The sequence below is a fragment of the Pongo abelii genome, chromosome 12, assembly GCF_028885655.2.
Source record: "Pongo abelii isolate AG06213 chromosome 12, NHGRI_mPonAbe1-v2.0_pri, whole genome shotgun sequence".
NCBI lineage: Eukaryota > Metazoa > Chordata > Mammalia > Primates > Hominidae > Pongo > Pongo abelii.
In genome coordinates, this window is record NC_071997.2 from 43948856 (window position 1) to 43976842 (window position 27987).

A 27987-nucleotide genomic window follows, 5' to 3' on the forward strand; every position below is an offset into this window, starting at 1 on the left:
TGTCCCAACGGCAATGACAAAAACAAGGACTGGACTAATGCTAGCCATCCATCTATGGACAATATTGTATGAGCAAACTTTGCTCATGCAACTCTTCCATCAGTGAGACTTGGCTAATGAACACACCAATACCTGCATAACCATGACTGGGTGATTGAACAATAAAATGGGAGAAAGGGGGTTGTGTGCACCCAAGGGCTACATATTTCTCTGTGAATGATCTGGGAGTGACCAAAATGCAGGGTGTGTGATACCATCTCTGGATAACTGTGGGATGGTGAGATTCTGCATGTTGGAAATGCTGGGGTTGTCCCTGGATATTACTCCTTGGAATTAGGTGAACCATTGAGCCTGCAGCCCAAAGCTGTACCTCAGACTTACTAGGGACCTGCCAGAAGGCATAACAGACTATGGGTTTATGTCTGTGTGATATTTTTGGTACTAAGTATAGGAGTCAGTGCTCATGAAAAAAAGAGAAATGATAAGAAACGTGTCCCTGACCATGGCAGATATTGCTCCTCCTCCATAGCCACTGCCTTGGTAGCCCAGCAGACATCCATTAACTCCTTCAGGAAGGATGTTTAAGATAACAGTGTTGCTCCAGACTTTTTTAAAATCCAAGCTGGGGCCGGGTGCGGTGGCTCACGCTTGTAATCCCAGCACTTTGGGAGGCCGAGGTGGGTGGATCACGAGGTCAGGAGATCGAGACCATCCTGGCTAACACGGTGAAACCCCGTCTCTACTAAAAATACAAAAAATTAGCCAGGCATGGTGGCAGGTGGCTGTATTCCCAGCTACTCGGGGGGCTGAGGCAGGAGAATGCCGTGAACCCGGGAGGCGGAGCTTGCAGTGAACGGAGATTGCGCCACTGCACTCCAGCCTGGGCGACAGGGCGAGACTCTGTCTCAAAATAAATAAATAAATAAATAAATAAAATACAATAAAATCCCAACTGGGAGGATTGTATACAGTTTCCAACACCTCCTGCTGTACCTAAACACCTCAGGTATCCTAGAAATTCAAGTAGAGAAGATCTGGAAACAGGCTCATAATTGCAGAAAATGGGCCCACCTGAAGGATTCTTCTTTGACCCCTTTAGCAACTTCTTCTGTGGATCATGGGATCCTGGGCTACATAACTGCTTCAAGTGGGCCTGATCATCTTGCCTCCGGTAGTAGTTTTCATTGGCCCAGTGAAATCTATTCTGGCTCTGGCTCAATGATGTTGCTTTGACATTGTGTTCGTCAAGGTGCTTCATCAGTCTGACAAGACACACCTCTGCCTCCAGTTCAGGGTGGTTGGTAGGCATATAAAATGGAATGGCTTTCTAAGGGGGGGTGTCTGGGTTGTGGGGTGACTCCAGTACAATCCTCTGATGGTTCTCCACTCACTTCGTTCTTCCCACTCTCTTTCTTACACTTCTCAAGAATAATTGTAGAATGTGCTGGAAATGTAACATTCTGAAAGACTGGTCAGAACAGCCTGCCCCTGTTCCAGCTTCCCCTAGTACTGTCCTCCAGTACTTTAGTCCTCCAGTACTTCAGCTCCATGTGTCCTGTGACACCAGGATTAAAAACCCAGAGCATCTTCTTTCTGGGGTTCCTGAGTGGTGGTCCAAGTGGGGTACACACAGTCAAGATTCCATCAGACCCACATGCCTGTGCCTCAGGGGACAGACCCAGGATACATCCTAGGCTTCTGCAGTCCCTTGCTGGCCACCTGTAAATACTACACCAGATTCTTGTAACTTGTTGTGTATGACTGTTCTGTCTCCCTGTACTCTGATAAGTTGGTAACCAGTGCACAGTGAACCTGCTTCATAGTAGTCACTGTCATAGAGACAAAATTTGAATGGAGGTTGCCAGGAACTGGGAGCAGGGGAAATGGGGAGAGGGTTGTCATTTAATTGAAATACAGTTTCAGTTTTAGAAGATGGAAAGAGTTCTGGAGATCAATAGTATTGATGATAGCACAACAATGTGACTTACTTAATGCCATTGTCCTGTACACTTAAAAATGGCTAAGATGGGCAATGTTATGTTCTCTATATTTACCATAGTTGAAAAATTTAACATCCTTATTATGATATTGATGGATCAGAAGACATCATTCTATTTTCTATTTTCTGAACAAATGTTAATAAATAATCTCTAATAGATGTCATTGTTCACACCACATCTTAACAAACATTCTTTTTTTTCTAGAGACGAGGGGGGGATCTCCCTACGTTTTCCAGGCTGGTCTTGGACTCCTGGCTTTCAGCTGTCCTCCATCCTTGACTTTGCAAACATCTAGGATACTGGACATAAGCCCCTGCACCTTGCCTTAACTAACAATTTATCAGCTTTTAACAGGGAACTTCCTTGAAAATGTATATTCCATTGAAGCCAACTCTAAGGTCAGACAATCTCCTTAGCCATATTTCTGTACCCAAGTGCACTGCTCCCTCTGTGATGTCACATGCCCTCAGCATGAAGTCCCTTAAACAGAACAAGGCAAGGAGGCCACCAAAGAATCTGAGTGGAAATTATCGTGAAGGCCTGGCATTAGAAGAGCATCAGTGTTGCAGTGCTTCTTGACTAGCAAAATACTCTCAGACTTATCTTCCTGGATTTTTTTTTCCTTAAACATTTCCTAATGTTGAATACTAGGGTTGAGATGAGAACCTTTCTATCTTAAGTCTAGTTAAACACTATTTCATTGAAGACATATTGCCTGATGGAGTATGATAATAGATATTGAATACCCTTATTACTACTCCCAACACACCTTGTATATATACTGTTACCATCTTAAATATTATGGCTTGATAAAATTATTTGAAAAGGAGCTTGGACAGCATTGATTCTATTCTCAATATCCTGAAACACATCAATCCCCAAAATTGACAAGAAAATAGTAAGAAAAACACAGTTTAATAATCACTAGCTATTCTGGTTACTGTTGAGTGACAATTAGGTGAAATCTTAAAAAAAAAATCAAAACAGCAGTTGGAGGGTGTGGAGCTATAATAAGTTATTGGTGGACATGTAAAATGTTTCAGCCACTTTGGAAAAAGTTGATCAGAGTATTAAACACTTACTGTAAGACCCAGCAACTACACACCTAGGTATATGAAGACACATGTTCATGCAAAGTCATGTTCAAGAACCTTCATAGCAGCTTTATCCATAATAGCCCAAAGTGGAAACAACTTACATGGCAATCAACAGGTGAAGGAATCCATTATAAAATTACCAAACAATTAAATAACACTCAAAAATAAAAAGGAGCGCATAACTGGAACACACGGCCTCTCAGTGAATCTGAGAAACAGTTATGCTGCACAAAATTCACCAGACACAAAAGAGCACATGCTATATTTCATTTATATGAAACCCTTAAAAAGAAATGGGAATCTGTACTGACAATAAGCAGATCAAGAATTCCCTGATCTGTGCGATGGAAAGCAAGTGGATTCCAAAAGAGTGGGTCAAAACTTTTGGGAGTTATAGAAATGTTCTATGTCTGGATTTTGGAGGTAGTTCTAAAGACGTGTTTATTTGCTACAGTTCATTGACAGTGTATTTTATTGTAATTATTTTTTTTTCAGTAAACTTAGTTAACAGTGAACAAAGTAAGTGCAAGACCAATTGGGTAATGTTGTCTTTATATCTTCTATCTGCAGTGTACTGAAAATTGTATGAGCCAGAATATCTGAGACAAAATCTCAGCTCTGAAACAAGAACTGTGTATCTCTTGGCAAGATCTCTCTTTTCTAGGTACTTTGGAATTTTCTTCTATAAAATGAGAATTTAAATATACTTCATAGATTAAATCAAAATGGTAGGCTTTTAATACACATTCATTATTCATTTCAACTAAAAGTCTAAGCAAAACAAAAAGTCATACAAAAATAAAAATAATATTTAAATAAGATGAAATATTCTTTTAAAAGTTAGGAAAATAGAACTGTCACATCTTTTGTTTCATATCAGTTTTTCAGAACTTGTAATTACATATCAAGTGTTCTTAGCATAAAAACTGTAATACACTTAACCATGTGTGTTCACAAATGTATAGATATAAAAATGATTATATTTTCCTTCTTTCCCTATTTTTCAGCATATTTGTGTTTATGCTCACAAGAGATACCAGCATTTAATTTCTCTATTTGTTAGGTCCTTGTCTGTTTTTAGACTGGAGTATATGGTGATCTCATATGATAAGTTTGGGAGTATTTATTCTTTTTGAATCTCTTGAAAATTTGTGTAATTTTGATAAGGTACCAAGACACCAGTTAGGCAGATATAAAATTGGAAATTTCATTCTGGGTAAATTAATAATACAAATTTATTCTTACTTCTGTCAAACTAGTTGCCATAAAAATACTCAGAATATCCACCTTTTATATTTTTATCATCATAGGCTCTGCAATGATTTTCCCCTTTCCATTTATAGTACTCTGTTTTGGGGCTTTATTCTTTTTTCTACCCCTTTCATCAACTTGTCACAGGCTTCAGTTCTTTCTGGGAGGGCGTATGGCACATGAGAAATGCTGGTTCTTGTGGATATGAGATCATTCACTGTTTTTGTATGTAATACTGTGGAAAGTGCTGTGACATAAACCTCTTCTTCACAAAATTGATTACTGTTCAAACATTGTTCCCCAACCAATATAGAATTTGCTGTGTTATTAATGGTATAATTCACATAGGCATACAAACCTTGAATTGAAATTGTGGATGTGCCCTCTACCACATGGTGTATTTAAAGAAGTTAAATAATATTAACACATAATGAGTAGCTTTGAATTTTAAAAATCTATTTGGCAAGGAATTCACAGTTCCTTCCCTCTAAAATAACCTAATGATTCTTCCAGAAGTGATCCTGGTTTGATGCTTCTCTCCCCATGATGACAGAGGTTTGGCACATCATCACACTTATAAAGCCCCCCATTTACGTGTCTACAACCACTGCCCAGGCATGAACACTCTTTTCCCTTGCTCTAGTCCTTTTTTCTATACCCTAGTTTCACATAATTTGAGACTCAAAACATTTGTCAGGAAAGATTCTGGATGGAGCTAACAAGGTTTCTCCAGAGGTGTCAGAGATTCCTGCACAATCATTGATGCATCTCTAGAGGGAGTTGTAAGTATGAGGAAGAGAAGAGCCTGTAAATCTTCAAGCTGCTTTTACTCCCACTGTACTAACAACAACTACTACAATCACAACATCCACAATACCACAGGATGAGCTTCTACAGCTTCCAATGCATCTATCTCAGTAAATCTCCTCTACCTCTATCTTATGCTGCTAGAATTTTTGAGAGTCATGCAAGTAGTGCTGTACCCTTTTGTTCATAATTTGAAAAGAAGGAAGCCTCAGCGCAACATAGGCAGTCCTTAAACCAGTCACCCTTTAGTTTCTGGATCATCATTATACACGTAAACACAGCATATATCATAAATATATATATATATTCGCGCACACACACACACACACACATATATATATATCCATGAGGCAATACTTACCACAGTCTGTGTTTTCTGTGGTATTATATTTTTCCTCTTATTCTGGTTTTCTCATTAAAAAATCTCCAACTAACTTAAGCAAATTAACAAGCAAAAAAAAAAACCTTTTAAAAAAGCGGACAAAGTATATGACCAAACACTTTTCAAAAAAGCATATAAACGGCCAAAAAGCATGTGAAAAAGTGCTCAAAATCACTAATTATTAAAAAAATGCAAATCGAAACCACAGTGAGATACCATCTCACACCAGTTAAAATGGCCATTATTAAAAACTTAAAAATGACAGATGCTAGTGAGTTTATAGAGAAAAGAGAACGCTTATACACTGCTGGTGGGAATATAAATCAGTTCAGCCATATAAAAAGCAGTTTGGCAATTTTGCAAAGAACTTAAAACAGAAATATCATTTGACCCAGCAATCTCTTTATTGGATATATACTCTAAGGAATATAAATCATTTTACCATAAAGACACATGCATGTGTATGTTCATCACTGCACTATTCCTAATAGCAAAGACATGGAAGCAGCCTAAATGCCCATCAGTGGTAGACTGGATAAAGAAAATGTGGTACATATGCAACATGGAATACTTACTATACAGCTATGAAAAATGAGATCATGTCTTTTGCAACACTATGGATGGTGCTGGAGGCCATTATCCTAAGCAAACTAACAAAAAGATTCAAGTTTATGCTAATCAAGGCTCCTACAGTAGAAGAAGAAAAAAAATTGTTTTAAAGTAATCAGATTTAGCACTGCTGGTCAGACTTTTACGCTGATGGACCATGGGAAATAATTCACAATGACAGAAAAGGGGGCAGAATATGGGGGTCCCCAAACAAAGAATAAAATGAATCCCATTAAAACTCGAGCATTAAAGAGACTTATAGCTCTGGACAATGCAGGAACTGTGGATGTCATATGCTTTAAGGAATCACAATATCATCCTCTTTGTCAGTCTGCAGTAAACCTCCTCAGCTGAGACTGGTAATAACATTGGTTTAGGGCCATTACAAAATGCTTTTGAGAATATTTTACTTGCTCATGACTAAGTGTTCTTTTTCACTTAAAAAAAGATCAATTTCATGCTTACAAAAATGTAGTACGTATGTCACAAATTATCCCTCCCAACTGGAACAATTTCACGGTGTGTTGAAGACTTGATAGCCCCACCCTCTAAGACTTTATTAAGCACTCTCTACAAACAAGGATATTCTCCTACTTATTCCCAATACAGCATTGAAATATATTACTCCATCTAGTTCTCACTACCACTTCAAGTTTTGCCAATAAATGCTCAAAAATGTACTTGGTAACAAAATATCCTTTAGTAAGAAACATTCTCTGCAGGCAAATCTAGGTGCCCTGGTCTGACCTGGGACACTGGGGACACTGCCCCTGTGCTGAGTTACTGAGATAAGCCAGCCATGCAGCTGTATCCAGCCTGCCCCACCGCCTGCCGATTTGCTTGTTCCCAGAGCACCGCCCCCTGCCCTGAAGACTTCTTAATAGGCTGGTCACACCTGTGCAGGAGTCAGTCCCAGTCAGGACACAGCATGGACATGAGGGTCCCCACTCAGCTTCTGGGGCTCCTGCTGCTCTGGCTCCCAGGTAAGGAAGGAGAACACTAGGAATTTTCTTAGCCCACTGTGCTCTGGCACTTCTGGGAAGTTCTCTTATACCATGATTCATGGTGTGGATATTTGTTTTTATGTTTCCAATCTCAGGTGTCAGATTTGACATCCAGATGACCCAGTCTCCATCTTTCCTGTCTGCATCTGTAGGAGACAGAGTCAGTATCACTTGCCGGGCAAGTGAGGGCATTAGCAGTGATATAGCCCGGTATCCGCAGAAACCAGGGAAATCCCCTAAGCTCTTCCTCTATGATGCAAAAGATTTGCACCCTGGGGTCTCATCGAGGTTCAGTGGCAGAGGTTCTGGGACAGATTTCACTCTCACCATCATCAGCCTGAAGCCTGAAGATTTTGCAACTTATTACTGTAAACAGGAGTTCAGTTACCCTCCCACAGGGTTACAAGCCTGAACATAAACCCCTTAGTAAAACAAATGTATGAAGTTGGGTTGCACAGAGGCTCCGCCTGGTGCCTCCATCTGCTGAAAGCATTTCTCAGATGTATACAAGTTTTTAAGCTTTTGGCACAAGGGATCAGGGAGTCTCCCCTGTTTTCTAACTCTCTTTCTTCATCCTCAGTCCCGGGAGCACAGACATGACAACGTCTCCCTGATTTAGTAATGAATAGCAATTATGATACCTGAGGAATCTGTGTTGTTGCATCAGTCAGGGTTCATACATCAAAATAGAAACCACTCTACAGATTTCAAGAAGGAATTGTTTTAAAACAGGGAATTAGAGTCAAACATCCATACCTAGGGGTGTGGTAAACAGAGAAGCTGATACTAGAAATACGGGACTCTCTGGTGGTCCACCAGAAACCCGAACACATCTGTCCCTGAAGGTGTGGGCTGCTTAAACATGTGGTCCTCTACCCTGTCTAGGAAGTAAAGATATGAGGGTGCTGATTCTCTTAGCTGAGAATCATTAGGTGATTCTCCAGTCCTCACCTCAGTCCATGTGTCTACCTGCAGGTGTCAATAAATATTAAATCATCCTCCTCTGACTCTTAAATAGGACATGAGGGCCCATTATTGAGCAACTCTACAAGGAACCATAGCAGGAAAAGAGTTTTTGTTAAATGTGCTTCCAGAAATGATGGTGATAATGAGGAACAGAGAGCTGACAACCAAGTAAGGTCAATATTTCCCCAAATCTCAGATTTTTCCAGATTTGGGACGACCCAAGAATATCCTTGCATGTACTTCCATGTCTTATTAGCAAGTCTGGGATTATTGCAAGAAAACTTCCTATGTCATAAATTAAACAGAAAAATGAGAAAATTGCTTAGAATACCTAGCAATTCTTTGACAAAAAAATGAAACACTTTCTTGATAAAACAACCAAGCCACCTAATTGTTCACAAAGTATATTTTTTCCTTAATGTGAAAACACTTTGCTAATCAAAATTTGTCCAGTTGCCAACTCAACTGCCTCCTCAGCATCACAATGAGCATGTTATGAATGCAAACTAACAAATTGTTAGTTTGTACCTATTGTGTTACAGTCTGCATTTTAACAAGTGTAGGGGTAACCCACAGAAGTCTTCAGGAGCTATGTTCTAGAGGATTTTACCTCAGCTAAAAATGTATATTTTTTACAGAGGCCATTTATATTAAAACCACATGTTAAAGACACACTCAACTTTAATTCTAATTAATGCGAAATTTCTTTTGAAGGCATTTTTAAGATTGTAAAAGTTAAAAAAAAAATTTTTTTATCAATAGATCAAATACCTTGATAATTAAATGCAGTAAATGTTTTTAGAAACTTTAGTATTTACCAAAGGGAAAAAACAATTAAAACTCTGTGTACCTGGGTTAGAGATTATTGTCCTTATAATAATTATTAGACTTAAGCTGAATAGGCAAATAATTTAAGTTCAATAATTAGATTTAAATTATTTTCCTATGCAGCTTGGTTTGGGGATTGTATTCACTCCTGCTGCTTGCCAAAGGCATGTTGTACCTTGGTTAGACCCCGCCTGGGTCCCAGATCCAACCCTATCCAAGTGCTGGTGATAATCTCAGTGCCCTGCAGCAGAACCACCCTGCTAAGCCCTTCCTTGATCAACCAGATGATTGTTATCATGAACAGGAAAAGAAATGCTTAGCGTTATTAGCCACTGAGTTTTGAGTGGTTATATACCATATGCACATTTTTTTGATGACACAAATTACCATCATTATACTCAAATATTATTTAGTTTCAGTTTCTTCTTAATATTTTTCTAAATGGATTACCAACTATTCATATCTATATCATCAATTTTTATAAAATGAATTTATCTGCATGGTTAGAAATGTAAATATTATATTGGTCGGCTTTTGCCCAGGTGATCAGGTCAGAAAAGGCTGTTAGCTCAGCCTGAGTTTAGAATTTCTGTCCTTGGTCACAGAATTTAATGCCTGTGTTCTTCTGTCTCACCAGTCATCTAGAGTCACTGAGATGGTGTTTGGCACAAGACTGTTAGGAACAAAGTAGAAACTTGTGGTCCCATCTCTCTCTTTCTACCCAAAATGTGCCTAGTTGTCTCTCTTGGTGCATGATTGTGAGACAGTATAAGGAAAAGAGTCAGTTGTGGCAGGAAAAATGCATTGTTCTCAGTATCCCAATGGGCCTCACATGTCCAGGCACATTTCCACTCCTATCTTCTTGCCTCCCTTAACATAGCTGACTCCAGTTCCATAGCAAAAAGCTGTCCTCTCCCAACTTAGCTGACTAGGCCATAATCCTATCCATAAAAAGAAGAGCTCAACCATTTATCTCCTTTGGTGATGTCTCTCAAGATTTTATTTTATTTTTTTCTTGAGACAGAGTCTCACTCTGTCACCCACGTTGGGGTGTGGTGGCACAATCTCTGCTCACTGCAGCCTCTGCCTCCTAGGTTCAAGTGATTCTCCTACCTCAACCTCCTGAGTAGCTAGGACTTCAGGCGCACACCACCATGCCTGGCTATTTTTTGTATTTTTAGTAAAGATGGTGTTTCACCTTGTTGGCCAGGCTGGTCTCAAACTCCTGACCTCAAGCGATCCATCCTCCTCAGCCTCCCAAATTGCTGGGATTACAGGCATGAGCCACTGTGCCTGGCCTCCCAAGGTTTCTAAAGTGGAACTCTAATGTTCCTGATAAGAACCTGGTCATCTTGCAGAATTGCTGCAAGATCTGGCATTGCTCCAAAGAACCAAATGAGATCTAACTGGCTGAAGACGAGATGGTCTCCAGCACTGACCTTTCACTGATTTTTCCTCATTATAATCTCACTGTAATACTAAAATATCCACCAAAGGCAGAGCTTATCCTCCATTTCCTGATCATGTTATATATGTTAGAGCATGACCCTCCACTGCACAAATGCAAAGAAAACTTCACCTAAACATGCTTATATGTCATTCCTTTTTCTCCCTCAGCTTCCTTAAAATAGTAAGAGCTGGGGACTTTAGGGCATTGCCACTGGGATCTCTTACCCATAGGCTGCTCCCTTGCTTTGCACATGCCACAAACCTATTAAACCTTGCCTGAGAAAATTTCTGTTGTGGTCTGGTGTTAATTTCTATTTACAAAAGGAGCAAGGGGCCAGGCACAATGGCTCACTCCTGTAGTCCCTGCACTTTGGGAGACTGAGGTGATGGGTCACCTGCTGTCAGGAGTTTGAGATCAGCCTGACCAACATGGTGAAAGTGGTGGTGAGCACCTGTAATCCCAGCTACTCAGGAGACTGAGGCAGGAGAATCCCTAGAACCCAGGAAGTGAAGGTTGCAGTGAGCTGAGAGCGCACCACTACACTCTAGCCTGGGCAACAGGAGCAAAACTCCATCTCAAAAAAAAAAAAAAAAAAAAGAAAAAGAAAACAAAAGAAAGAAAAGAAAAAAAAATTGGGATCAAGAACTTGGGATCCCAGCAGCAGCAAAAAATGCATCAGGTGGGAATGAAGAGCTGATTAGAACTTTTCTTCCGAGAATGCATTTCAGTTTCTCCTTAGTGTATTTACCAAGGATCCTGAAGCTTCCCCAAAGAGTAACACTCAAATAACTCCAGCACTGCAGGTGCAAAGGTGACCACAGCTGCATGGATGAGCAAGACCCAGGCTCTGACCCTCAGGGTACCGATACAGTTGCCATGAAGACAGATGATGATGCCATCCAGGAAGGCAGGGGACTATTCCTTGGCTGATTCTGTAATCTCCACACCACTCATTCTACACAACACATCTATCAAACTAGACTCAATTTCTCTTCTCCTTAATGGTTGTGAAAAACTGTTCACACTCCAGAACTTCATTTCCTATAAATCCGCTTCTTTCCTTTAAGCAGTTAAACTCTTTTGCCCTCTGGACATTTCTCTTGGACTGAAGGAAACAATTTTATTAATGCTACACCAAGTTCTAATGGCATCTTCATCCATCCTGGAATTAGAGCTTCATGTACAGCCAGATGAGATCCATGCAACAGTCCAGACGTTGTCTTGGCAGGCCCTGAAGTCAAACCCTTGGGGTTGGGGACAGAGCTTACTGCTTACAGACTGTGTGACATTAGTAAAGTGACTTAACCTCCCTTTACCTCAGTTTCTATACCTGCTTTGCTGTGACAATAGTAGGTTCTACCTCACAGGTCTGTTTACTATTTAAACAATGTAAAACATTTAGAATATTATCCAACAAATAATATATGCTGCTATTAATTTTGGTATACTTATTGCTATAATACTTAGCACTGAAATAGTCATCATTATCATAACTGGCCTAACTTAGCAGAAACTTATTGGAAATAGTGTTAAATCCAAGTTCATTACATCCACAGCCCCAGATTTTTCCACTATCCAATTCACAACACTTTAAATCCCAAGGATTTTTTCTTGATCTATGCTAAATTGCTCAGATCTTCAATCATGCCCATGCCTATCTGTCCAATCCATTTCTTCTCACCATCTATTATCACAAACTATTATCCTATGATATGTTCAATTGTCATAGGGCTGTCCTGCTTTCTTGTGTAAGTCTTATTCTATCTTTTAAATCTTTTCTCTATTTCTCTAATACTTGTGCCATAACTCACAACCTAATCTCAGTTTCTTTGACATGCTTCTATGATAATGATGTAGTTTATTTGATGTTGTCTATGCTTTTACTTGCTGGATTCCTATGGAAACAAATTCCTTTTAGCTCAGGCCCTTCTAAGACCTCAGAGATAGAAGGTGAAAAAAAGCTAAGTGAATGTGTATGAAGAAGAGTGATTTGGGAAACTGAAGTGTCACTTCACCTTTATCTAAAGTCATCTATTTTCTCTAGCAAGAGTTTTCAAGTTGTATTTGATTTTTTGTTTTTTAGACAAGCCATGTGTGACTTTGTCCAACACTTTTCATCTAAAGCCTTTTTTTCTCCAAAAGCCCACATCAGATTAACTATAACCAGTAAAGTCTGGTAGGCCTTTCTCTGATATTCTCCCTGTATATACCCAAAAGTCTACACATGATACCCCACCAGATTTAACAGCCTTGGCCTGGCAGAACCAGCAAGACAATGGAGCGGATGCGAGTGCCCCCCTGAGTAACCAGACATGACAGCAGATAAAGCTGAGTGAAAGTACATCCTAATCCTTCCTGCCTTCGCTACACTTTTTGGTCAATTGAACCCATTCAGTATAACAACTTTATATTTAAGACTGGTTCATGCCAAACCAAAACCAACAACTTTTCTGGATTTTATTTTGATTAAATAGTTCCTGGTGTACATGTACCTGGGTTAGTTTAGGTGTATAAAGACTGTTTCTCTTTCTTTTCCCAGCTTCACACTTCCACTTTTTCTTTGCACCTGTCTCTCTCCAGGAAAGGGGGTGGAATGACCCCTTTTTATACCACTGTTGCAGAGAGTAGCCAGGTAAAAAAGTTGACATTCTCAGCTTTTGGCTACTAAATAGATGTTGTTAAATCTACTTAAAAACAGAAGTCCTGTGTGAAATGTCTGATCAGTCAGACACAGCAAGATGAACTAAAAGGAGAGATTTCTGAATTCTCAATCTGAGTTTTAAAAATGAAGAACCAAGTCTATAAGAATTTAGAAAGTATACATTTGTATTCCATATTCAATAGAATTTTGAAAAATATAAGATAATATAAGGCAATTTTTGCCTAATAGAAATAAGAATAATAGGATTTGGGGCAGCAGCAGTGAAAGCAAGCAGTGAAAGCCGGTGTCAGCTTTTGGTGCAAACCCACCTCTGTTGCTCATGTTTGTTGGGGTTCCTATGACAGCGGGGTTTGGGTTTAGCTACAAACCCAGATAGAAACTCATAAGTATCTCTTAGAAAGAATCAAGTGTTGAATAGACTCCTGCCTGAACTTTAAGGCTGTGCCCTGATGTCACTGCAAGCTCATGGGGTAACTTGTGCATCACACAGGGCTTTAGGACTTTAGTGACTCAAGGGTTAGGGAAATTTCTGTGCAAAAGCACTTTAGGTCATGTCACACCTTCCTAGTCAACCCAGAAGGACACAGATGAGCTTCCAAATGTTGATTTTCCCATATCATATATCTGGGGATGATATGAGAAAAAATGATGATTTGGGAGGCACCAGAATTTCATATCCAGACAAACAAACCTTCATAAGTGAAGAAGAAATACAATTCTTTACAGACAAGCAAATGCTGAGCAATTTTGTTACCACCAGGCCTGCCTTACAAGAGCTCCTGATGGAAGTGCTAAATATGGAAAGGAAAAACCGGTACCAGCCACTGCAAAAACATACCAAAAAGACCAATGACACTACGAAGAAACTGTATCCACTAATGTGCAAAATAATCAACTACCATCATGATGACAGGATCAAATCCACACATAACAATATTAACCATAAATGTAAATGGTCTAAGTGCCCCAGTTAAAAGACACAGACTGGCAAACTGGATAAAGAGTCAAGACCTATTGGTGTGCTGTATTCAGGAGACCCATCTCACATGCAAAGACATACATAGGCTCAAAATAAAGGGATGGAGGAATATTTACCAAGGAAATGGAAAGAAAAAAAAGAAAAATAAAAAAAGCCAGAGTTGCAACCCTAGTCTCTGATAAAACAGACTTTAAACCAACAAAAATAAAAAAAATTAAAAAACAAAGAAGACTGTTACTTAATGGTAAAGGTATCAATGCAACCAGAATAACTGTCTATCCCAAATATATATGCCCCCAACACAGGGGCACCCAGATTTGAAAAGCAAGTTCTTAGAGACCTATGAAGAGACTTAGACCTCCACACAAAAATAGTGGAAGACTTTAACACCCCACTGTCAAAATTAGACAGATCAATGAGACAGTAAATTAACAATGATATGCAGGACTTGAACTCAGCTCTGGACTAAGTGGACCTAATAGATATACACAGAACTCCTCACCCTAAATCAACAGAATATACATTCTTCTCAGCACCGCATAGCACTTATTCTAAAATTGACCACATAATTGGAAGTAAAACACTCCTCAGCAAATGCAAAAATATAACAATCATAACAGTCTCTCAGACCACAGTGCAATCAAATTAGAACTCAGGATTAAGAAACCCACTCAAAACCACACCACTACATGGAAACTGAACAACCCTCTCCTGAATGACTACTTGATAAATAATGAAATTAAGGCAGAAATAAATAAGTTCTTTGAAACCAGTGAGAACAAAGACATAATGTACCAGAATCTCTGGGACACAGCTATAGCAGTGTTAAGAGAGAAATTTATAGCACTAAATGTCCACATCAAAAAGTGGGAAAGTGAACAGTGATAGACTGGATAAAGAAAATGTGGCACATGTATACCATGGAATACTATGCAGCCATAAAAAAGAATGAGTTCATGTTCTTTTCAGGGACATGGATGAAGCTGGAAACCATCATTCTCAGCAAACTAACACAGGAACAGAAAACCAAACACTGCATGTTCTCACTCATAAGTGGGAGCTGAACAATGAGAATACATGGACACAGGGAGGGGAACATCACACAGTGGGGCCTGTCAGGAGGTGGGAGGCAAAGAAAGGGAGAGTATTAGGACAAATACCTAATGCATGTGGGGCTTAAAACCTAGATGACAGGTTGATGGGTGCAGCAACCCACCATAGCCCACGTATACCTATGTAACCAACCTGCATGTTCTGCACATGTACCCTAGAGCTTAAAGTATAATAATAATAAATTAAAAAAGAATGCCAACTTTGTGATTACAGAATAATGCGTATCAAGAACATAACAATGTGTATCAAATGAATATGAATAAAGGCACAAGACATGATCACACCTATGTGGAAAGTGAAGGGTAAAAACTGAACAAATGATAGTCAGAGCTTGCAATACTTGATACTAATTATGATTTTTATATTCCAGTAATAAATATATAGAACCATATGCTTTATATATGCCACATTTAAAGGAATGCTCTAATAATATTTGGATCCAAGACAGAGAGTATCAAGTTTGATGTTATATAATGATAGAAATAATTAAAGTTTTATTTAACAAAAACAATTCTATATTATATTTATATTTTGAGACTCATAAAAATTGCCCTCGTTCTGCAGACATTTCTAGAGGTGGCAGGCCAGTGGTGCTCACAGCAATGTCTAGCATGCAATGTCTGTTCTATTGTTCATGAAAATTGTCTCACATAGTCTAGCAGTGGGCAGCAGCAATTGAGTATTGATATTATTTCCCTGAGTCTTATTTAGCAGACTCCTTAATTCATTTTTCCACTATTAAATATAAATTTTGAGGATATTTAGAGATAATTGGCTAATGATCATTGCAATTAAGGAACCTTGAAGACATGTTAGAAATCACAAAAATTAGGATATTTTGCAAATGTTATACTTCACCAACAGGAGCTGGTTTATCCTAAAACATCTCTTATAAAGTATGCTTCCCCAGATATTCCCAGGGGTGGCAGGACTAGTCACTGCCAGTAGATGCAGGACAGATTTCACACTCAGTACAAGTACCTGATATTTGAGGAAACTAAAGATGCCAGAACACCGTAGCAGAACCCTCTCCCCAGTGAGTCACGGAATTGTATAATCTACTTCCACAGAGAACAGGCAGAACCTAGACTTGCTTCTAACCCATACGGTATGGCAGAGGTTATGAGATGTCTTTCCACTGATTGTATTGTATTCTAGAAGCCTCTGTCATAGCAGAATGGAAAGAGACACTCTCTGAAATCTTCTGCTGGCCTTGAACAAGCAAACAGCCATGTGGGCATTGCCTGTGTGAGCATCACATGGCAGGGAATTGCCCACAGCCTCTGGGACCTGAGAGCAGCCTTGAACCAAGAGCCAGTTAGAAATTGAAGCCCTGAGTCATAGAAATGCTAAGGAATGAGCTCTGCAACTACCTGAAAGAGCTCTAAAGTATCTATGTTCTCAGGGGAGTCTCAGGTGAGAGTGAAGCCCAGTCTACACTGTGGCACAGTCTTGTGAAATACAATGGGCAGGACCCAACAAAGCCATGTGCCAACTGCTGACTCAGAAATTGAGAGATGATAAATGGGTGTAGTCTTAAGCTGATAAATTTGTGGTAATTTGTTACCCGGCCACAACAAACTCAACACACATTTTAAGAAAAAATAATAGACCTAAGAGCAGCCATGCCACTGACATTGACTGTAGATGGGCACAGGCTTATTCTCATTGTGACCTTAGGGTTTCCAGGCACTGCGAGAGAGAGGAAAGCTCCAATGAGCAAGCCCTTTCCAAGACTCCACTTGTGTCACATCTGCTATTATCCTATTAGCCGGAGCAAGACACATGGGCAACACCTGAGTCCATTTACAATGAGGCCGACCAAAGGATGAGTGCAGGGAAGGGATTTATTGCAGCCAATTGTTCAAGTAGTTTATCCTCAAATTTATTATTATTATTTGCTGAGAAATACCCCGAGAAAAGGGAAACCTCTTTAAAAGGTTTAAAATTTTTAGGTTGTAGCTTCATTCACTGTAGCGTTCTGCTGAACATCCAAGTATAAATAACTGAGGACTCCTTCAAACTATTATTTCTGTGATGGTCTATCTTCCCCATACCTTTATCGGTAGTTTTGGTCCTGCAATGTGCTGGCCAAGTTTACTCTGCAGAGCTGACCATTTACAAAATATGGCTGACACGCCATTGCACCTTGAATGTGGACCTTAACTAGTGGTGATCTATGAGAATCTGTTTCTGCAAAAGAATTTACTTGTCACCCCTTTGAGCTTTATCCTATCTGAATCCACACACTTCTGTATTGTTCCATGGCTAATCCATATCTTGTCTCTATTAACTCACTCTTGCCATAAGTGACTAAGATCACCTAACACAGAAATAATAAATATATCCAGTTCTGAACATTCAAATTCGCTAAAAAACATGGGGACATTATAGAAAGAAATTGTATAACTGTTTTGAGTATAAAGAATATGAAGTCTTTGTATTTTGGAACGAACCTGTGTGAAAGCTGTGTATGCAGGTTTCAGCACGAGGGTGGGCCCCTGCCTTTCCTGTGACTGAGAATATTGGCTTTCTCACACCTGCAGGCATCCAGGGAAGTGACTGGATGGGCTGAGCTGAGCTGCACTGTTCAGCCATCCTGGGGAGACCTTGATTATATAAGATGCATTTCAGAGGATAACAATAACTGCTGACAGCAATAAATGACAGCAGTTCAGCTTAGTCATTACCAATGGTCTGTGTGCAATTTCTCCCAAACAACCCACAATGAATAGACTTGAACCCCCGAGTTAATCTGGGAACAAACCTAATAGAGGTTGGAGAACAGGACCCATCTCCCTGACCCATGTAAATTGATACCAAATGTTGTCCAACCTGTACATCAAACCAGCTTCTAGATAGGTTAAAGAAGTCACATCAGACCATCCAGTCACAACTGAACCACAGGCTACAGCCAGCCCAATATGGAAGAACCGCAGAGCTGACCCTCAGAATTATAAGGAGCAATACAGTCAGCCCTCTGTCCATGGGATCTGCATCCATGGATTCAACTAAACCTGGATCAAAAATATTTAGAAAAAAAATCCACAAAATTCCAAAAAGCAAAACTTGACTTTGCCATGTGCTGAGTACCTCTTGGATGAATCCACACAAGTTAAGTCATGTATTAGGTATTATAAGTAGGCTAGAGATGGTGTGAAGTGTACAGGAGGATATGTGTATGCTATATACAAATATTGCTTATTTTACATAAAGGTTTTGAGTCTCCAAAAATTGGAATGTCTGCAGGGTGTCCTGGAACCTATTTCCCATGCATACTGAGGGAGGATTGTACATGCTCATTTTATGGCATTGTGTTTGGAGCTGGTTTGTTTTGCAAGAAGAGCTAACTAATACAACCTGTTTTTGTGAACAGGAGGCAATAGAGTTAAGTGATAGGGTAGTCACTTTTATTGCATTTTTTTTTTTGTGATTGCAAAGCCTAATTGCTTGTTTTTTAAGGCAGATAAGAATCCTCATACCTGATTATCATGGACTTTGGATGTCTTCCTTATCTCCCTGGCAAATGCAAAATGCAGCTGAGAAAACAATTCCTTTCTTCAATTTCCTCTCATTCTTTCTGACTATGAAGGGCAGCACACTGCTGTTCATACTTCTCATTACTCAGAATAATCCATGTTGTACATTCAATGGGTTGTTTTCAATGTGTATAGGTCACGAGTGTTGATTATGTCTTTGAGAGTTTCTTGCTCATTAACTTTTCATTCATTCATTCATTCAGTAAAGTATAAATTGAGCAATTATGCTGGACCAGGAATGTGTGTAGGCTGCATCCCTGAGAAAGTCAGTGTCTGACTCTCATTTACCTATATCTTTTCTGGTGAAAAAAAAAAAGGCCATGTTTAATTAAACATAAATCAACAGGAAGATTCTAGAAAAGGATAGGGGTCATAAAGGAAAAAAATGGCAAGGGAAGAGGAAGTGGTTAATAAGGAAATGGAGTCAGTTAGTTGGGGAGGCAGAGGCTGCTTCCTCTGACAAGGTGACTGGCCTGGATGAGGAGAAGAACTGATCTGAAGAGAAGTTTCTGAAGGGCATTGAGGTTCATGACAATCAAGGCTCTTAGGAGGAACACAGTATGAACTTGGGAAGGACAGAGAAAGTCACTATGAGTAGAGTGACTTAACCAAGGGAAAAAAGAGAAAGTCTGAGAGGGGGCAGGTCAGAGCTCTTTTCTCCCAGTATCTTAAAGATCACCACATATGACTGATGTGAAGTGAAGGAGGCCTTCATTTTCTGTTTGAGGAGCAAATGCTTTCTAAGTACAGCAGGACATTCTGGGAATTTTTTAAAGCAAAGTACCCCCATGGTCATATTTATTTTTTAGCAGAGTAACAACTCTAGTTGGGCTGTGAGAAGCAGAAGAGATACTCATCTGGGCAAAGCGAACCCTGGCATAAACTAGTCTTGGGGCAGTGAAGATTATTGGAGACATAAGCAGATGATATCATATTTTTAAATTAATGTCATTTATACTCCTTTATGTGAGAAGAGTCAGATTAAGAGTGACCTGGCAGCTTTGGCCTTAATCTATTAGATAGATTCTGATTTACTGATATTAAATGTATTAGCAGCCAAGAAAATCAGGATAAAATAAAAGGAGTTTGTTATTTTTGTTCAATTCTAGATTGAGATGCTAATAAACATGCAGATTAAGTGGCCAGGTTTGCAAGTGAGTGGAGTTTGAGCTCAGAGGAAAGAAAATACACATAGGTATTCAGCAGTGCTTACAGGGTAATTTATGTATTAAAGCCACATGTATGCATATGCATCTGCACATATTTATGCATGTGTATGCACATATATTCACACATGCATAAAAGTGTTTTTCAAAAAACAAAAGGCATAAAATCAATAATCACAGCTCCCACCTTATGAAACTACATAAAGTGGAGCAATTTAAATCTGAAGTAGAACGTGAGCAAAATATATAATAAATATTAGGGCAGAAACCAATAAAACTGCAAACAGAAAAAGCAACACTAAACACCAAGCAAATCAAAGGCTGGTTCTTTGGAAAGAACAGTGTTGTATAGTTCCCACATATTTGAAGAATTGGGGGTTATACTTTCAATATTGATTTCTAGTTTGATCACTCTGTGGTCAGAGAACACACTTACTGTGATTTTAATTATTGCAATTGTGTTGAAATGTTATGTGGGCAGAATATGTCCTATCTTGGTATATGTTCTGTGGGCACTTGGAAGAAAGAAATGTGAACTTCTATTGTTATGGGTTGGAGTGTTCTATAAATGCCAGTTAGATCCCATGGGTTGATGATATTGTTGAGTTCTTCTCTATCCTTGCCAATTTTCTGTCGAGCTGTTGTATCAAAGATTAAGAAGGGGTTTTGAAATCTCCAAGTGTAATTGTTCTGTTAGTTTCTGCCACATGCACTGTATTGCTCTGTTGCTTGGTGTCTACGCTCTTAGAACTGCTCTGTCTTCTTTCCAAAATGACTTTCTTCATTATGTAATGTAACTTTCTATCCCTGGTAAAATTCTTTGGCTCTATAGTCTACCTTGTCTGATAATAGTATTTGCTAATGATTCTTTCTTTTGATTAATGTTTGCATAGTATACCATTTTCTTTCCTATTATATTCAATCTATTTATACTGCTGTATTTGAGGTGAGTGTCTTATAGACAATATATAGTTGGGACATTTCTTTTTGATTCACCAATTGTTGTCTTTTTAAAAATTTCATAGTTTACATATTTAATATATCAATAATTATTGATATATTAAGATTTAAGTCTGCACTCTACTTTTTTGCTATATCTTTTTTTGCTTCTCTGTTTTCTTTTTGCTGCCTTCCTTTGGGTTACCTGAACATTTTTACAATTTCATTTTAATTTTACCTAATTTGGGGTATCTCTTTTTATGGTGATTTTTAAATTGGTTGTCATGGTATATTGCCTTTATATGCATAGCTTCTCACAGAACATTGGTGTCAATATATTACCATTTAAAATAAATACAGACTTTTACCTTCTTTTATGTCATTTTTCCTCCCCCATTATAAATAGATGGTTTTTTAAAAGTAATTTCTCTGCAGATATTGGGAACAAAACTGTATTACAACTTTGATACAAACATCACACATGATTTCGAAATGCATTATATTCATCTATCTTCTCATTTTTGTAGCCTTTTGTCCCTAAATTATTTAATATACCCTCTTCATCTTTAGTTTTACCTTTCTAGGAATCATTTTGGCTATGCTTAAAGTGGATCTGCTAGCAGCCAATACTCTTAGTTTTTCTACAACTGAGGACTTCTCAATTTGACCTTCATTTCCAAATAATACTTTTACTGGAAATAGAATTTTAGGGTAGCAGATCTTTAAATACTAGAAAATGTGTCATAATTAACACCAGAAGACAAGGTGAAAATATTTCCAAGGACAGAGGACAAGCATGCACTTGGTGAGGTAAAAGACATCTCTTCCTTGTGCATTAGTTTCCAACGCTGCTGTTTAAATTGCCACAGTCTTATTGGCTTCACACAACATAAATGTATTTCCCTGTAGTTTTGGAGGTCAGAAGTCTCACTGAGCTGATGTTAAGGTGTCAGTAGGGCTGTAATCCTTCTGGAGGCTCCAGAGGAGAGAACTGGATCCTCTGCTTCTTATCTTCAAGGTGCTCCCACATTTCTGGTTCTATGGCCCCTTCCCTCCTCAAACCACATCCCTCCCCATTGTCCCAGCTCCTCTCTGATTGCAAGCCTCCTCCTCTATTTTAGGGACCTTTGAGATTATATTTATTTAATCTGGATAACCAGGTTGCTTATTCTCAAAGTCCTTAACTTCCATCTTCAAGTTCTTTTTTTACTATGTAAGGCAGAATCCTTATGATAAGGCTCCGATGACTAGAGGAACACCAGGGTTCTTGTTCTCATGCCAGTTTGGATAAAATGACATGGACACGCGTGAAGTGGTTTTAAGGAGAGAAAAGTTTAATACACAAGTACGAAGGAAGATGAAAACAGCTCCCCCTTATAGAGACAGAGGGACAGGGGATTCGAACAAAGGGAAAACTCCATGTGCTGCGGAAAAGTGGCTGCTTATATGAGGAGGCTGGAGAAGGTGGTGTCTGATTTGCATAGGGCTCAGGGGATTGGTATGACCAGGCATGTCATTCAGGTAGCCTGCTGAAAAAACTGGCCTTCTCACCCTAGCCTTTTAATATGTAAATGCAGGGCACCATAATGTTCTACACACATGGGGATATATGGGGACAGCCATGTTGCCAGGCACAAGTGGGGACAAGGAAGAAGATGGTGGGAATCACCATGTTTGGGTGAACCCAGTTTCTAATGGCTGGCATTTACATAAGAAAGGTTGCCAGCCTGGATCTAAGAGCCAGGGTTTTCCTGCTAGACAAGAAATCTTTCTAGAGCTGCTTAAACATAACAAAACCTTCACAAGGACCCCTTTTCCTCTCTATCTGCCTACAATAATTTCTTAATAACTCCTATAACACTTGGGTTCCAGATATGAGAACATGGACATCTTTTGGGGTGGGGACATTATTCATCCCACCAACCATAAACATATTCCCCAAAATTGTCCTTCTCTAAAGTAAAATTTAAAAAATCACAAAGTATTTTTATGAATCAAGAGAGCTGAACAAAATCTTAGACTCAGATTTCTCTAACTTGTGAGTTTTAGCTTTTGAGGTAGGCTCACTCCACTCTCACTAATGTAGATTTATGGATGTGTAGATAGTTTTAGAGGATTTTTAAATTTTGTGACCCATTGTAAACAAAACAGTATCTGAGAAAGGTCTCAATCAAGTTATAGATTTATTTTGCCAAAGATAAGCCTTATGGCCTGTGACACAGCCTTAGGGGGTCCTGCAAACATGTGCCCAAGGTGGTTTTATACACCTTAGGGAGACACAGAAATTCAGGCAAAGACATAAATCAAGACATGTAAGATATACATTAGTTTGTCCTGGAAAGGTGGGATAGCTCGATGCAGGGGCTTCCAGGTCACAGGTGGATTCAAAGCTTTCCTGATGGGCCACTAGTTGAAAGAGTTAAACTCTGCCTAAAGAGTTGAATTCATCATAAAGAAATGCTTAAGTTTAGATAATGGAGTGTGGAAGCCAAGATTCTTGTCACATAGATGAATCCTGTGGGTAGCAGATAGAGTAGATGGTGAATATTGCTTATCAGACCTTTAAAAAGAGTCAGATTCTTTGGAAAAGATGTAGTAATGGGAGGAGTTTCTCTGCAGAATGCAAATTTTCCCCCACAACAGGCAGCTTTGCAGGGCCAATTCAGGATATGTCAAAGAAATATTTTTAGGATAAAATATTTAGATTTTCTTCAGGGGCTATTATCTGTCATGTTGGAGTATGGTATCTTATTGCTATAAAGCATCTGTTTTGTCAGTCCCAAGATCGCTGTAGTAGTGATAATGCTGGTCAGTTGTGTCCGAACTCCAAAGGGAGGAGATTATAATGAGGTACATCTAAACCCACCTGCCAGTCATGGCCTAACCTAGTTTTTCAAATTTCTTTGAAGTTCTCTCTGCCAAAAGAGGAGTTCATTCACCTGGTTGGTGGCTTACAACTTAATTTTTGGTTTTAACACACAGAAAAAAAAAATCATGGCATAAATTCAATCTAAAATAAATTGATAAAGAAAAGTGCTTCCTGAATATTCCTACTTGTCAAAGAAAAAGAAATGATAAGAATTCAGATGAGAAATACCCCTCATACAAACAAATAATGATTTTTTTTTTTTTTTAACTATCTTAGTTTGGGTCCACCAGCAATGAGGATTCCTGTTTAGGCAGCAAATTTACACTGGGAGGAAAGGAGGAAGGTGAGGAATGGAACAGAAGATGAATGGTAAAAGACACATCAACAACCCACCTGACTCAGGATAACTGACGGTCAACCACGTGTGGAAACATGGACTAAATTCCTCTGGGCCATTCCACCTGAGAGATGAGGAAGCTGGGGTATGTATACACCTCATCCTGTCCTCACTGATTGTGAGCTGTCTCGTTCTCTTTCAAGCTGCTATAACAGATTCCTTGTCACTGTGTAATTCATAAAGAACAGAAATGTATTTCCTCACACTTCTGGAGAATGGGAAATTTAAGATCAAGGCATGGGCAGGATAAGGTCTGTTTTCTCTGCTTTCAGGATGATGCCTGGAAATTTGAGTCCTTCAAAGGAAGGAAGGCCATGTCTTAACATGACAGACAAGCAGAAGAGAGAGAGAGACCCCAGCCCCATAATCGCTGTTTATAGTGGCATTAATGTATTCCACTAGAGGGCACCACACCCATGACCTAAACACACCCCAATAGGCCCCATCTGGCAATACCGTTACACTGAAAATTAACTTTACAACAGATCGATTCTAGAGGACACAGTCAAACCATAGCAGTTTCATAAGAGATACACACTCCGGGCCATTTGACCAGCAATGCATGAAGCCAGAGCTCTCTGCCCAAGACTGTAAAGAACATAAGACATATATATGGTCATTGGAAGTGAGCAGAGGTACAGCAAAGGGGAAAGCCCTACACTACAGATGGGAGCTGCTACATTCATCATAGTACAGTTAACCCTTGAGTAAATTGGGTTTGAAATTTGCAGACCCATTTATATTTTCTTCTGTGTGTGTCACCTGTGAGCAAGCTCTTAGTAAGTAGTAAATATATTTTCTAATTTTTATGGTTTTCTCCATAACATTTTTTTCTTTAGCATACTTTATTGGAAGAATAAAATATATAATATAAATTACTTTAAAAAACAGTTAGTCAACTATTTATTTTATCACTAAGTCTTCCAGTCAAAAGTAAGCTATTAGTCCTTCAGTTAGGAAAGCAAAAGTTCTACACAGGCTTTCAACTGCACCCATGGTCAGTGCCCCAACCTCCACGTTGTTCAGGGATCAACTACTCTTTCAATCTGTAGCTGCATCTCTCTGGAACAGCATCTTGGCAGGTGGGTTGCAAGTAAAGGAATCCAGAAAATAATATCCCAAACTATGCTGCATTGGTATGATGATTATGTAAAACCAAAAGCATTTAGAAAGCAGCAAATGCACAAAAAGCCTTCTCCTTAAATATCCCTTATCTGACTAAAAGCAGATTCTCCAGAAGGAAACCAATTGTCAAGAAAATTCTTCCTGAGAATTTTTATATCAGGGAAGATGAACACAAAACAGGAATTAAAAATAGAAGAGACTGGACGTTGATACCTTATCCAGACAGGCTGTTACCTGTTCTTTTGAGGATGCGCTTCTATTCTCATCTATTCTCTCCAGGTTGCCTACACTTCCCAATTCTATAGAAAGGAAATATAAACACCTGAATCTCATTGAGTTATCTGGGTAATCACCCTGCTGTGATATTCCACTGAACTTTAAGTGAATTTTGTTTGCCTTTTCTCTTATTGATCTTTCTTTTGTCAGTTTATTTTCAGCAAACATTTAGAGGATAAATGGAACTTTCTTCCTTTCTCCCAATATAAGCAAGTTCCCTTAAAGTTCAGGCGGCTTGCAAGGCAGCAGGAAGGTTTGTGCATGGGCTACAGCACTGTGATTTGGGTCCCCTAGTCAGGCATCAGTAAAATTTTGTGGAGTCCTAGGATGCAGCCCGCTGATGCTGACGTAGTTGGATCCACTTCCCCTGCCACGGAACCAGGCTGGAACATTTTTGGCACATTAGAAATGTGAGATATAATGAGTGCAAATCGTGTCAAGTTTCATCTGGATCCAACTGATTTCTCCATGTACATGGGAAATTGCTTGATAAGAGATTGACTGTCTCTTTCCTAAAAATGGTAACAGGCAGGCTGGTGTCTGGGTCATGATGATGTCCCCAGTCACTGATAAAATGTAAAAGAGGAAATTGTCATTGACGGTACATGGCAGGCACATGCTCCATGCAGTGGCCACCCTCACTAAGAGAGATAAATTTTGGGAAAAAACACTCAATGGCAGAAAAGAAGGTAGACTATGAAGGTGCCCAAAACAAGAATAAGGTGCAGCGCATTTAGTCTCTGGGTATTAAAGAGACCTGTAGCTCTTGATAATGGTGGATGTGTGAGTGCTGCATGCATTGAGGAAACACAATGTGTATCTGTAGTAAATTGCTTGATCTTATAGTGGTAAGAACAATGGCATAATATCATTACCTAATACTTACAAATATATATAGCATCATGTCAATACATTTTATTTTTAATTTTTTTTTAGAAAGAAACAATGTTAAACTCACAGTAATGTTGCAAATATAGCACAAAGTACCCGCTTGCCTAACCGGAATCAAGTGAGAGTCCTTTGAAGACCTGAGAATAGTACCGTTTAACATTTTACTATGTATTTCCTGCAAACAAGAATATTCTCCTAAATAATCCCCATACACCAATGAAACACATTACTCCTTCGACTCCTGAGGAATATTTCAAATTTTCAAAAAATACCTAAAAAATATTTCTCATAACAAAATAGTCCAAAGTAGAACACATCACTGCAGACAAATTTGTGCTACCCTGGTCTTTCCTGGGACACCTGAGGACACCGAGCTGGTGCTGAGTTACTGAGATGAACCAGCCCTGCAGCTGTGCCCAGTCTGCCTCGCCCTCTGCTAATTTGCATGTTCCCAGAGCACAACCTCCTGCCCTGAAGACTTATTAATGTGCTGGTTACACTTCATGCAGGAGTCATACCCACTCAGGACACGACATGGACATGAGTGTCCCCGCTCAGCTCCTGGGGCTCCTGCTGCTCTGGCTCCCAGGTAAGGAAGGAGAACCCTAGCAATTTACTCAGCCCAGTGTGTTCCGTAGAACCTGGCTCTCGAGGGAAGTTCTCTTACAACATGATTAATTGTGTGGACATTTGTTTTTATATTTCCAATCTCAGGTGCCAGATGTGACATCCAGATGACCCAGTCTCCATCCTCCGTGTCTGCATCTGTAGGAGACAGAGTCACCATCACTTGCCGAGCCAGTCAGGGCATTAGCAGTTATTTAGCCTGGTATCAGCAGAAACCAGGGAAAGCCCCTAAGCTCCTGATCTATGCTGCATCCAGTTTGCAAAGTGGGGTCCCATCAAGGTTCAGCGGCAGTGGATCTGGGACAGAATTCACTCTCACAATCAGCAGCCTGCAGCCTGAAGATTTTGCAACTTATTACTGTATGCAGCATAATAGTTACCCTCCCACAGTGTTACAAACCCAAACATAAACCCCCAGGGAAGTAGACATGTGAGGCTGGGCTGCCCCAGCTGCTCCTCCTGATTCCTCCATTGGCTGAGAGTGTTCCTCAGATGCAGCCACACTCTGATGGTGTTGGTAGAGGGGGATGTGAAGTCACCTCTGCATCCCAATTTCTTTTTCCTTCTCAGCACCAGGTGCACAGACATAATAGTTCCTCTCCTGATTTAATAAAGGCAGAGATCATGACACCTGAGGAGTCTAGTTTATGGCTTCAGTTGGAATTCAAATAACAGAGAAGAAGCCACTATAGATATTCTAAGCAGGAATTGTCTTGATACAGAGAAATAGAGTATAAACAATGGAAGTCTAAGTAAATATATAGAGATGAATCTCAAATTTAATGTTTTATTTGCTAAGAAATATTTGCTAAAAGGAGCATACAGAAAAACTCAATGGTCTTCAATATGTTGGAAGAACAAAGAGAAGGTTAGAGTTTCATGAAAAAGAAAATGTTACCTATTGCTCTTTGAGAAAGTTTATTGGCTCCACAAAGGTTTGGGAGCTGGCAAGCTCAGAATGGTAAGCAGTGATGGAAAAACTGAATCCTAGAATTATGTTAAGTTATTCA

At 39.3% G+C, this 27987-nt stretch overlaps 2 gene segments (V, D, J or C); both read left to right on the forward strand.

Moving 5' to 3' along the window:
• The first annotated feature begins 7074 nt into the window (after positions 1–7074).
• Positions 7075–7562, forward strand: LOC112131990 (probable non-functional immunoglobulin kappa variable 1D-42). The segment is given in 2 exon segments: positions 7075–7129; positions 7246–7562. Coding segments are annotated over 2 exon segments (372 nt in total).
• Positions 7563–26863: 19301 nt separating this feature from the next.
• On the forward strand, positions 26864–27536 carry LOC100939736 (immunoglobulin kappa variable 1-9-like). The segment is given in 2 exon segments: positions 26864–26939; positions 27065–27536. Coding segments are annotated over 2 exon segments (378 nt in total).
• Positions 27537–27987: the final 451 nt, after the last annotated feature.